Below are 13546 nucleotides of genomic sequence, written 5' to 3' on the forward strand. Positions count from 1 at the left end.
AACCCTAAAATCTTTTAAGGATTAGATAAAAGCTCCCAAATACTTTTGACATTTTTGGCCTTTGGAACAAAGTATGTTGCTAAGAGGCCCAAGAACATTTTGACTTTTAGCCAAGAAACTGGCTACTTTTCTTTAGGGTCTTTTTACCATGTCTAGACTATTCCTATCTCCTATTCTTATCACACCATACACCAAAGAGGTTACCCAGATTGCCAATAGGAATTCAGGATGCTGACCACTCTGGCTTCTTCCATGCTGAACAGGGACAGAGGGTGAGGCAATTGGAGTACTGCTTCAGTGGGTCTATCTAAAAGACTCCCAAATTGCATAACTCTTATGTATAAGAAGAAAAGAAGGTCCTTGACTGGTGAATAGGAGATGTGAAGGAGAAATAAAGGCAAGAGTAGTTAGTGTTACATGTTCTAGACAGGGAACCAGAAAAAAGTCAGAACAGGGCAATTTTCAAATGTTCACATGAGAGTACATTGGGATTTCTTGACAAAAGCTTCCTAAAGCATCCCTCTATTGGGTTCCTCCTCATTTTTCTTTTGTTTGCCAAGACTGGACTTGAGAGTGATGGACTCAGGATTTGTTTTCAAGCACTTTGATAGCTGTTGGAATGGTAGAATCCGTGTCATTTCCCTCTCAAAGGCTTCTAAATAGGGGGAGAAAATAAATTTAGCCATCTAAATTCTGCTTAGAAACAAAATCATCAATGAGGACTAATTGTCTAAATAGCATTTTCTATGGAGTTAAGCCTAATGTCTGGGGAGTGTAATCCCTTGGACTCTTAAAGAAATATACTGATGACTTTACTCTTTGGTTATACTTTCCTTTGGGGTGTTTAAGACCATATAGTAGGCCCAAATAAACCAGTTTATTTTTTACTCTTCAGGTCATTGGAGGATCTGTTCCTTAGGGGTCACATGGGCTTGAGAAGAGTCCCTGGCCCTTTCTTTTACCAGTTCCATCTATGTGAAGATAAGTCAAAGGTCCTGCTCGACCATGGTTGGCTTCACTTGGAAGCATGGAGGAATTGTTCCCTCTGAGTTGATCCTCCTCTTTGTAGACTGGGCACTGGTTCAAGTCCATCTGGTAGGGTCTCCATGGCCTCCCTGAACAGGAGAATAGGTGACTCACCAGTTACAGGATTCCATAGTCCCGTGGAACTTAGTCAACCTTGGAGGGCAAGGAGCAAAAACTGTCCTTTAAGTACCTCTGAAAAGATTAGTATAGGCCTCAAAGTATAGCTGTTAAACATCGAAGTAGCTTAGTCCTCTAGTTTAAGGAACAAAATATATATCTAGTCAAGGTTTATCTGAGAATGTTTGGTTTTTGCCTGAGCTTTTTCTACATAGCACATGGTAATTAAAAGTACCAGACTAGTGGAAGTGAAATTATTTAAGTTATTAATTGTTTTGTTTTACTTGAATCTAAGATTTTGGGGACAAAGACATTCCTTGTCTTGTTGGCCAGTGTACCATTAACAACTTAGAGTACTTCCATGTTGTATTAGTTACTTTTCTGTTGCTGTGATGAAACACTATGATGAAGGCCCCTTATAGAAGGAAGATTTTGCGGGGGCTTATGGTTTCAGAGGGTTAAGAATGTATCATTATGAGGGAGGCAGCTGGAACAGAAAACTGAGCTCTCATATCTTTGAGCAGGCACAAGAAGTAGGGACAGCAAAACTGGAAATGGGACAGGGCTATGAACTCTAAAAGCCCAGGGACCTGCTTCCTACAGCAAGGCTGCACCTCTTAAAACTTCCCCAAACGGTGCCACCAATGCACCAAGTGTTCAAATACTTGGAGCCAAGGAGGGCATTTTCATCAAACCACTACACGTATGTAGGAGGAATTCGGTACATATTTGGTGAATAATTAAAAGATTGAATAGCTGAATTGTAATGATTGAGAGGATGGGGCAGATTAAAAATGGAGGAAAGGAATGATAGTTGAAGAAGGTAGAGGGAATGATAAATGGGAAAAGACAAAAGGAAGGAGGGTATAGAGAAGCACAAAGGAGGAGAAGGAGGGGGATGTAATTAACCAAAGAGTGAGTATTTTAAGTAGAAAATAGATTTTTTTGAAAATTCTCTGGCTATATGTGGACAAAAATGAATGGTAGAAGATAATTTATGAACTTTCGATACCTCAGTTAGCCAATGGTGGTAGGTAGCATGGATTGGCATAATAGTGATAAAATTCTGAAAAGAGGAGGAATTAATTAGGAAGAAAATATTCAGGGCTTAATTTGAGATTAGTTATAAAAGATATAGAATTGGTATCAAATGAGTCCTAGGTTTCTTTCAGTTAATAAATCACCTTTCAATTTGCAAAGAATTGGAATGTGTTAATTCTCTTTCCCTTACTTTCTTCCTTCCTGTTTCTTTCTCTTTATCTTTCTAAGTTTTTCTGTTATTCTGACTTTTTTTCCCCACACTGTTTGTTCAGTTTCTATGAATTTTCAGCTCTCCATTCCCTTTCTGCTGAAAAAATACCCAAACATCTGTTGATTTGATCTTGGATAGAATTGTTCTGGGAATGTGGGTCATGACCTCTACCTGTCATAGAACAACTACGCATTCTTACATCTTTGCCATTAAATGCCTTTATGATTTAAGGAAAAAATTTTAACCTTTGATCTTAGTCTTATGACCTTGGAGAGTTCTGCAAGCTATAAATGAATTATATACTCTTTCTAAATTATAACATCTGTTTTTGTGGTTTTTTTTTTACTGTTTTTCAAGTATGCACATAATGTTCTAGATACTTAACATTTTAAGAAGCACATACTCCTACACTAAAAGTATAGGAACTAGTTGCTTGTGAGAATAAGTTTCTTGAATAGCAAGATTGTTTTAATGACTTCAGACAGATTTTATGTCTTCATTTACAAAACAAGGGGTAAAGCTACTTGTTTTCTAAGGCCCTTGTTATGTAAATATTTTAATGTGGGTATTAAAGGGGGTGACTAGTCAGAAATTAGTATAAGAGTTCTGGATGCCTTAAATTTTGTTTACAGTGATACAAGATATAAAGAAGTGTGTATATTCAATGCTCTGTAAGTTAAGTGAATATAATTCATTCTTGTTTTATTCACAGAGTCGCTCTTCCAGCTCCTTTTGGAAATCACTGTTCGGAGTACTGGGTTGAATGATAGCACAGGACAGTCCCTCACAGCGCTGTCCTGTGCTTGCCTCTTTAGTCTGGTGGCTTCTTGGGGAGAAACAGGAAGGACACTTCAGGCCATCTCTGCTATATTAACCAACAATGGTAGCCATGCATGCCAAACTATTCAGGTATTTCATGATTTTATCTGTTTAGAAATTTAGTAGATGTCAAGTTGTACTTTTATTCAGTCTGTCAGTATAAATTCTGTGCTTTTTCTTGTTCATTATTTAGCACCATGATCTGTCCAAGGTTGATAAACAAATGATATACCTCATTTGATTTAAGCGATATGTATGTGTAATTCTGTACCATTAAAGACAGCAAATGGATTTTGCTAAAAACTCCACATCTTTAACCTAAGTTTTGATTAAGGAATATAAATATAAAGAATAGTCACATTAGAAAAAAATCAAATTGGGGCTGGAGAGATGGCTCCAAGGTTAAGAGCACTGGCTGGTTCTACAAAAAACCCAGGTTTGAATCCCAGCACCCACATGACAGCTAACAACCACCCATAACTCTGGTTCCAGGGAATCTTGACATCCTTTTCTGTCCTCCCCAGGCACTGTACAACACAGGTGCACTTATATACATGCAGGCATAGTACTCATACACATAAAATAAAAATAAAGTAAAAATTTTTTTTTTAAAAAGAAGTCAAATTGAACTCCTCAATTCAATTAGAAAATTAAAGGATGGGCAATTGTGGGTACTATAGTTGAAGATGGAAGTAGTGAGCTAAAAGAGGAAGAAACTATCCAAAATGCAGAACAGAAAGAGAAAATGGGAAAGATGAAATAAGAATCATGGATAGAGAATAAGAATGCCTAAGGTATTAATAAAGCATAATATATTAATATGGTCTGAGTTTGATAAAATAATGATAGATTTGTTGAGATAGACATGACATAACAATCAAGAGTTCACAAAAGTGAATAACATAGAACCCTTAAAGTCTAGTTTGTTTGAGATTTACTACTTATAGATAAACTATTATTTGGTACTTTTACTAGCTTGCCAAACAATAATCATTCTTATTTTATTTTGTTTGAAATTATTTATTATGATAACTATCTTTATCTGCTTTATGTTTGGACCATTTGAAAATGTCTTTTCCTTTTTTCTCTTTTGAATAGGTGCCAACAATACTAAATTCACTACAGAGAAGTGTACAGGCAGTTTTGGTAGGAAAGATTCAAATCCAGGACTGGTTTAGCAATGGCATTAAGAAAGCAGCTTTAATGCACAAATGGCCGTTAAAAGAAATATCTGTTGATGAAGATGATCAGTGCCTGCTTCAGAATGATGGATTTTTTCTTTATCTGTTATGCAAAGATGGATTATACAAAATAGGCTCTGGATACAGTGGAACAGTTAGGGTAATATATTCCTTAAGTTCTTGATCATAACAGAGTAATATCCATAACTTAGTAATTGAGTCGTGTTCTGGTTCTGTATTCTGCTTTTAGAATACTATCTTAATTTTGATGTAGTAATTTGTCTTTTGAAAATTATAATTGAAATGTATCAAATATTATTCATATATTTATTACTTTTGTTGTGTTCTGTTTCTGTATTCTGTTTTTAGAGTACTATCTAATTTTGATCTGATAATTTCTTTTAAAAATATGATTGAAGTATAGGTATTAAATATTATTCATGTATTTGTATTACTTTTATTATTATTATTCTATTCATAGACTAACTTTTGTTATTTTGCAGGGACATATATACAATTCTACATCCCGCATCAGAAACAGAAAAGAAAAAAAGTCTTGGTTAGGGTATGCTCAGGTAGGAGAATATCCTCAATAAACTAAATTATCTTTATGCTTTAAAACATATGGCTCATAGCTGGGCATGGTGGTGCATGCCATTAATCCCAGCACTTGGGAGGCAGAGGCAGAGGCAGGCTGATCTTAGTGAGTTCCAGGCCAGCCTAGTCTACACAGTGAGTTCCAGACCAGGTGGGGCTATAGGGAGACCGGTCTCAAAAAGACAAAAACAAACAAACAAACAAAAAAGCCCTATGTGACTCATATTGTTGAATCAGCTGAAACAGGAATGGTGTATTTTTTTAAAAAATATTTTATTTATTATTTTTATTTTATGTGTATGAGTGTATTGCCTGCATGTGTGTGAGTGCATCCGTGTCGTGCAATGCCACAGCAGAGGACAGAAGAAGGCATTGGATCCCGGGAATTGGCATTAAGGACTAGCCACCATGTGGGTGCTGGGAATCAAACCCTGGTCCTCTGCAAGAGCAGTCAGTGCTCTTAACTGCTGAGCCATCTCTCCAGCCCCGAATGGTGTATTTTTATTGATAGGACTATGGTATCCTATACCATAACAATGTTATGGTATGGTAAAGGATAAAAAAGGCAGAGTGAGAATTCAGAGGGGGTTTAGTTTTAGGTCTGGCTCTGCTTTGTAGCTACTTGTTTATCTGTTATTTACCTTTAACAAGAAAGGGAAAATGCCTGCTTTGCAGTTCTTGGTTAAGCAACTCAGGGAATAAAAAATCAAAGATCACCTTTTTCATAAGCAAATCTGATTTGAGAATGAATATGTGAACTGAGACCAGATTAGGACTTCTTAACACAAAGTCTTCTATTCTTAATCTTTAAATTTTTAAATTTTTTTTAATTTTTGAGAATTTCATGCATGAATGTTGTTTTCTTTGCATTCTTTCCATCCCTCCCAGTTGCCCATTACCACCTCCCATATTCCTCAGCTCCCTTCTCAGTTTCTTGTCCTCTTCATTGATTATTGTTACACACACACACACACACACACACACACACACACACACACACGCACTGAGTTCATTTAGTAGTGCTCGTGTGTACCTATGTTTTATTCTGTTCTTCCTAGCAGTCAGAGTTTGACCTGCCCAGTGGATAGCCACTTGCATGAGGCACATGTATGAATGCACAAAATAAGAAAAGAGTAGCCCCACATTCCTTTCTTAATGCTGTGGCCCCATCTGAAACCATCATAACCGGTCTGCCTCTTACTAAGTCAACAGTCAGATACATTAATACCTCCTCTATGAAGAAAAGTAAATAAAAGATGGACAGAGAGGTTCCAAAATGTCTATAGTATCCTTGCATATAGACAAAACCCAGATTCCCTTTGAGGAGGATAAATATAAAGATTTCCTTGCACTTCTGCCTTCCTGAACTAACAGGATCTTTTGCCAGCATGAAATGATGAAAGACATTTGAAAACCAAAAAAAATTGTTATGTGAAGAATTACCTTGCTATATCAATTATTGGGGAATTTGGAAAATGAAATGTAAATATCAAATTAATTTTCCTGGTTTAAAATGTCTCATCAGTTTGTTTTATCTAAGAAATAATGTTATTGAAAATACTTTATTTTTTGGATTTGGAGTTTAGTGTGCCTGTGTGCGTGTGTGAGTGTGTGCATGTGTGTGCGTGTGTGTGTGTGTGTTAGGTGGGTTGTGCGTGTGTGCGTGCATGTGTGTGTGTGTGTGTGTGTTAGGTGGGTTGTGTGTGTGTGTGTGTGTGTGTGTGTGTTAGGTGCATTGGAGGATATATGTTCGTGTTCATGTGGGTGTGTCCATGTGGAGACTAGAGGTTGACATCGGGTGTCTTTTTCAATTGCCCTCTATCTTTTTTTAAATTCAGAATTGAGTAAATTATAATTTAAATTAAAACTCAAGGATGCAGTTTAGAAATCACTCAATAGATTTGAAACTTTCATTATTACACATTGTTCTTTTCAAACAGGGATCATTTTAATAAAATCTAACCCTGGTAAATAAAGTGGGCACTGGACTTTACACTTGTGCCCCTCACAGGGCATTGAAGACAGACATGCTACATGGAGCTGCTCACTTGACCTTTAACAAAGTGGTAAATCATAATGGAATCAGATTTTTTTGTGTGCAGCAGTAAGGCAGTCTTATCAAATATTTAATCTTCCTTGCTGCACTGATATAAGAACTGAGCAGATGAAACTATATTCAAAGAAAGAAGGGTGGGTGGGTGAGGCAGTGCCTGTGCTCCAAAGTCCCTGGACAGCACCTGGCCACCTACAGAGATGGCCAAAGGCTTCCAGTGGTTGTCTCAGTTTAATACTACAGACTTGCAGGAGTTAAAAGGAGATTGGAAATCAGTACTGCACATTGCAGATTTGCTTGGAATTATACATGTAACAGGAGAAAAGCTGAAGAAAGAAATTCATCCAGATGATTTGCTAGCTTACAGGTTATGGAATTAATTTAATGACTACTGGGCAATAATAATGCAAGACTTGAGTGTCATGGGTATTTGAGAACCCTACAAGCAGCACTCCTCCATCTTAATTTTTTGAGACGAGGTCTCTCACTAATTAACCATGCTGGCTGGCCACTGAATGCCAAGGAATTGTTTCTCTATGCTCTGTACCCCTCCTCCTTCCAGTGCTGAGGTTAGAGGCACATGCCATGGTGCCCAGTTTTTAAGTAGGTTCTGGGGATCTAAACTCAGGGTCTTATGCTTGGAAGGCAAGCAGTTTACTGACTGAGCCATCTCCCCTGCCCCAGGAAAATATGTTATTATTGTAGTATGTTCAGTGGCATATCAGTGGATCTAAACTACCTTGTCCATTTTTAGTTAGCAGTCTAAATATTTCAGGTTATTCCTTTAAAATATTTGATAATGTATCTATGATAATTATTTTCTTGGCAAATAATAGTAATTTTGAACAAAATGACTCTTGTTTCTGTTTAATGTATCTTACACATGTATATGAGAATTTAATTAGTTGATGCTAAGTAGTGTAAATTTCTTTGAAGTAGACCCAGTTCTTGCAATTTTACTCTCTAATACCCTTTAGGAAGCAGTACTGATATATTCTACATCCACAAAACATAATATAGAGCCATACTGCTGCTTTTTCTCTGAAGTTGGTAATGAAAAATACATTTTAACACAGTAAATTTTTTTTCATCAGGGTTATTTATTGTATCGAGATGTGAATAACCACAGTATGACAGCCATAAGAATAAGCCCTGAAACACTGGAACAAGATGGTACTGTAATGTTACCAGGTATGTTTTAACTAGTCTTTGCTAGTGGTTTTAAGAAATATGCATGTTAGGCTGTTTAGACATGTAAATGATGATTAGCAAAGAATAGTACTTGCTTACAAATGGGTTTTTAAAAATGTGATATGCAAAGCATTTTGTAGCCTACATAAAGGTAGTAAATGTGAGGAGACTAGATATTAGAAAGAAAGGTTTAATATTTGTTTTCAAATGTCTACCCATCTATGGGGCCTAGCCCCCTAGCCTTATCCTACCAATACTTTTTTTCTACCTGCTCAATTAGTAGGATAATTTTATTTTGCTGCTTTGAATAAAACCACAAATTATAACTCTCACATTGCCCAGTAAAAAGAACCTTCTTGTTATTGCTTTAAAATTTCACTAGAGTTTTCCTCTATTTTAAAGGATTTGGAGTGACAGAGTTTAGAGTGGTCAGGAATTTTTAAGAATTCCATAACTTATACTTTTTCTAATGCTCTGTTATAAAGACTTTGGGCACAGTTCATTCTGCCATTTTGTGTAATGAAAATCTCTGCTGCCTAAATTCTGAGACAGTAGGTCTCAAGGTTTCTGAAACCTAGGTAAATGTATAACCCATTCTCCAGTATAAAGTTTTTAAATTTTTTTATATAACCATGACACTTTCTAAAGTTGGTCACATTAAAATCTAAATTATTTAATGTGTCTGTCAGTAATTTCATGGCAAACACTAAAATAACTTCTAAGCACTTGATCACCTGAAAAAAAAATGAGACCTATTGCAAAAGAAAGAACATATAAGAAAGAGAATTGCTCCTTGGCTGCTTGTTAATTTAAAATTTTCTTATACTGTCATCAGACATTTATTTGAAATTTTTTCTCTGCGTTTTTCCGAAGTATTGTATAGTCACCACCATAAAGCAAATGAAACATTTCACCCATGTCAAAAACAGAACAGCTTTGGAAAACAGGTGACCTAACAAAATCATTTGTAACAACTCTTTTCAGATTTTGCGATTTTTTTCCCCTACAAGCCTTGTGCTATGTGTTTTGTAATACAATTTTAAAAGGATTTTATATATATCATATAAAACAGTGGGGTTCATTAGGGCATTTTCATACTTTTATGTCATATACTTTGTATCTCCACCCTCAGTTTCCCTCTGGCTTATTTTTCCCTTTATCCCTCCCACTGATTTAAAACTGTTTTTTAATAATAGCATTTACCCTCCTTATGCACATGGTTAAAGTTATCTTTGGTATATAAAATTCATATGAGCATATATACATAGTTGTAAAAAATGATCATATGCTACATATTGCTTTTTTAACTTACCCTTTTACTTAATATTCTAACGTTTCCAAATCTTTACTTTTTTGCAGTATCATTTTAATGTTAAAAAAAAGTTTCATTGATTAATACATTGAAATGAAATGGAAGACTTCCAGTTTTTTCTTTTTTCTGGGAGGGGAGGGTACATAATGAGCATCTTATCTCTTTGTTAGTTACTTTAGGATGCTGTCATAGGAGAAAAATTCTTTATTGATAAAACATGATCTCAAACAGATGGCTACTGACATTAAAAAAAGTTACTTCTGCTCTGCTCGTTCACAGAGATTGTGACTGAGAGGAACATTTGAAAATATTTACTGAAAGGTGTTTTATTTATTCAACAATGATTAGAAAATAACTTATTAATGTCTTTATTCAGCTTAAATTCTGCGTCATTTAACATAAGAAACGCAACTTTTAACAATACAAGTGTGGCTTTCTGTGTTTCAAAAATATGTGCTGTCATCATGGTGAAGAACAAATCAGACTTTGGGAGGATAGTCCCACATTGTGTGTCTTCCAAGCTTGCAGATGTTGCTTGATATATTCCTGAAGATGCTGTCTTAAACTATTAAACAATGGATAAGAAAGGATAAAGAGAAAATCTTGGCATCATGTGGCAAGACGACTCAGCCCTCAAGCCTGAAGAAGCCTATTGTCATTTTCTCATTTCTTTGGCCTGGACTACATTTTCTTCAGTAAAACCTTTTGTTTGCCCTAGGAAGGGGCTACTCTGCTCTGTAGCCTTCTCATCAAGAACAGCAGGAATAAATTGTCAGATTCATAGGTGGTAATGAATACCATGTTTAAATGGACTTAAATTGATAATCCATTTGGGTTTATGTTCTCACTTGTCTTACAGTCTAGTTTTTTAAACAGCTATTTCAGTCTAGTATGGATGAACACAAGACATACTTTTCCCCCTGTTGAATGTCGTTTTATTCTTTTTTATCTTGCCTAACCTTTCAGATTGTGTTCTTATGTCATTAGCTGTCCATGTCTGATGACAGGTCACCTCAGATCATGAGGCGTTTTTGCTGTTCTTCTTGCGCCGCTTCACTCCTCAGCCCTGAATTTATCTGAAATTATAATGAGTTTTTCTTCTTTGCTTTTTAGTTTAAAATCTTACTGCTTAGAGCTTGAGAAGCCTATTTTTTGCGCCTCTTTGTATTCTGTACAGTGGACTAGGAACTCTTTCTTTCGATTTCTCCTCTCTTTGATTACCAAGTCTCTTGGGCTACCAGTGGGCCTTGTCTCCCAGTTTCTATTTCCAGTTTGTGATCACTGAATTCTCTATTTGGTAAGGGTCTGCCTGTGTTTTGCATATTTATAATAAGGAACTATGCTAGTATGAAGCTCTTGGGCAAAGATCTAGAGTAATGTAGCTTATTTGGGTGGGCTCCATTGCTGTATTCCCCAAAACAGAATTCTATATTTTGTTGATTCAGGTGCAACTAGAAATGAAATTTTTGTGTGTGTATTGTAATTAATGGAGAGGTTCATCCTAGTTCTCCACAGTTACCATAGGAAGTGTGTGTGTGCTCTGAAGCTTGCTTGCTGAATATTTGTTTTCTTAAAAGGATACAGTTTATACACAGATACTGACTTTGCTTGTAGTTTTGTGTTATTTAGCAGCAGTCACTAACAAATGTTCTAGTGTCCTTCTGTGATACTGGTATCCCTTGTCACATTGGGACTAGTGTTTTACTTTGATCAAAGTATACTGTGCACTATTCTACAGAGATATATGCAGTGCTGGCAAAATATGGTATAATAACCATGATATTTGTCCATTTTGAGATAAAAAGAAAAAAATGAGTATGGATTTGTTAGCTCTTTGGAGGATAAATGTTTAGAAAATCTAGAATACCATAACTAAATGTGCGCAGAATAGACCCTGACACTCTACATGGGAAATGTCTGGCCTGTTTTGATCGTTTGTCTCATAAAGCAAGGGATATCTGTAGTTGGGACACCAGAGATTTCAAATACAGAAGCTTTAGGTCTATCTGTATTTCTCTGTGACACTAATTACTGTGATGTATGTCGGATGGTAGTGTTGCCTACATTGCATGTGATTGTACCGAAATGATTATAACCAACACTAGTGTTTGTTCATCATGGTGCATGGTTAATTCTCAGACTATATCTGATACTAATTAATTTTGAAATTAGGTGGACTTTTAGGTCCTTGATTATATAAGATTTATAAATGTAAGCACAAAATGTGATTAGTATTCTTTATTGAACTATTTATTTTTTGCTAATTTGTAATTATTCTTTTAAAAAACTCCTTTTAAGTCTGTTCTTATTGTGTGAAGAACTCTCATTCTGACTTCAACAGAGGAGTAAAATGATTTTGTGAGTTGGTTCTTTGTTTGTTAATATAATTACCTTTTGTTCCTTTTACATAGATTGCCATACTGAAGGTCAAAATATTTTATTTACTGATGGGGAATATATTAACCAGATAGCCGCTTCAAGAGATGTAAGTACTCTGAATTCATCAATAGCTGTATTAAATAAAACCCCTTTCTCCTAAAAATTACTTGTTTTTTGGGGGGGACTGGAGAGATGGCTCAGCAGTTAAGAGCACTGACTGCTCTTGCAGAGGACCCAGGTTCGATTCCCAGCACCCACATGGTGGCTACAAACTGTCTTTAACTCCACTTCTAGGGGAATCCGAAGCCCTCTTCTGACCTCCACGGCATTGCATGACACAGGTGTACTCACACACATGCAGGCAATACACTCATACACAAAAAATAAATAAATAAAAATAAAAAATTACTTGGTTTTTATTAAATGGTATAATTCCTGTAACTCTGGATTTATTTATTTATTTATGTATATATGTATGCATGTATTTTTAGGATGGCTTTGTTGTCAGAATATTTGCCACAAGCACTGAACCTGTACTACAACAAGAATTACAACTTAAACTGGCCAGAAAATGCTTACATGCCTGTGGTATTTCGCTATTTGATCTGGAAAAGGATTTGCATATTATAAGTAAGATGGCTAAATAAGTCTTTCTCTTTTATTCTTTTAAAAACTCTCATTGTATTTTCAGCAGTTGAGCTTATATTTCAGTCGCTATTTTGTGTCTATTTCTATCAAACAAAATTTTCAGTTACTATATAGAAGTAGCTAGGAAATACAGCCTGTAGCTAGGGCAAGCTGTTAGAAAATGTTAAGAAATGTGATTGATAATACTATGTTTTCATTTTCAGTTTGAATAGGGCAAAAGAAAATAAACTTATGTTTAATAAAAATTATGGATAAACACTGCTGGGCTTCATTAGTTTATATACTCTATTTTTTTCCAGCTAGTTTGAAAATTTATAAACACTACTACAACATGTACATTGTCTCTTATTAAAACTTTGTGCTATTTGGACTGATTTTCAGATATCCGTATAGAATTACCCTATAGATTATAAAATAGCAATCAATCAAGCAGATCAATGATCTTTTGTCCGTATACATCAATCCAGACAACCACAGAATATTTCTTGCAGTGTTTTATAAGAAGTAGGTATCACTACTCCCCACAAAGGCCTCTGGTTTTGCTTGCCATGCCACTCAAGGCTTATTAGTGCAATTATTTAACTCAAAGGAATCTTCCTAAGACCTGCCTTTCTTGACTTTTATTTGTTGGAGTTTAATAAACTTAATATTAGTCCTTTATCTTGCATATTTTAATTGCAAAGGGTTTTTCTATGTCTTCATGAGAAAATACATTAAGATCATATTTTCTATCTTAAAAGCCCACAGGCTAATTATAGTCTGTATGACTAGGGAAAAGTTGTGAAATGTGCTATATTTAAAATCATAATTTATGGGGCTAGAGAGATGCCTCACTGGCTGCTGTTGAAAAGGAACTGGGGTTCGATTCCCAGCACCCACATGGTGGCTAACAACCATTTGTAATTCCAGTTCCAGGAATTCCAACGCCCTCTTCTGACCTCCATGGTCATTGCAAAACACAGGTGCATTTA

At 35.6% G+C, this 13546-nt stretch overlaps 1 protein-coding gene across 1 annotated transcript in view; it reads left to right on the top strand.

Annotated features, from left to right (window-relative positions):
- Mycbp2 (MYC binding protein 2) overlaps positions 1-13546 on the top strand; it is a 343026-nt gene that overhangs the window by 65374 nt on the left and 264106 nt on the right. The window contains 6 exon segments of the mRNA XM_029558112.1: positions 3108-3304; positions 4313-4555; positions 4899-4970; positions 8140-8236; positions 11960-12033; positions 12419-12557. Of these exon segments, the coding sequence (XP_029413972.1) occupies positions 3108-3304; positions 4313-4555; positions 4899-4970; positions 8140-8236; positions 11960-12033; positions 12419-12557 (822 nt within the window).

Source organism: Nannospalax galili, unplaced genomic scaffold (assembly GCF_000622305.1).
Source record: "Nannospalax galili isolate Female #2095 unplaced genomic scaffold, S.galili_v1.0 scaffold408, whole genome shotgun sequence".
NCBI lineage: Eukaryota > Metazoa > Chordata > Mammalia > Rodentia > Spalacidae > Nannospalax > Nannospalax galili.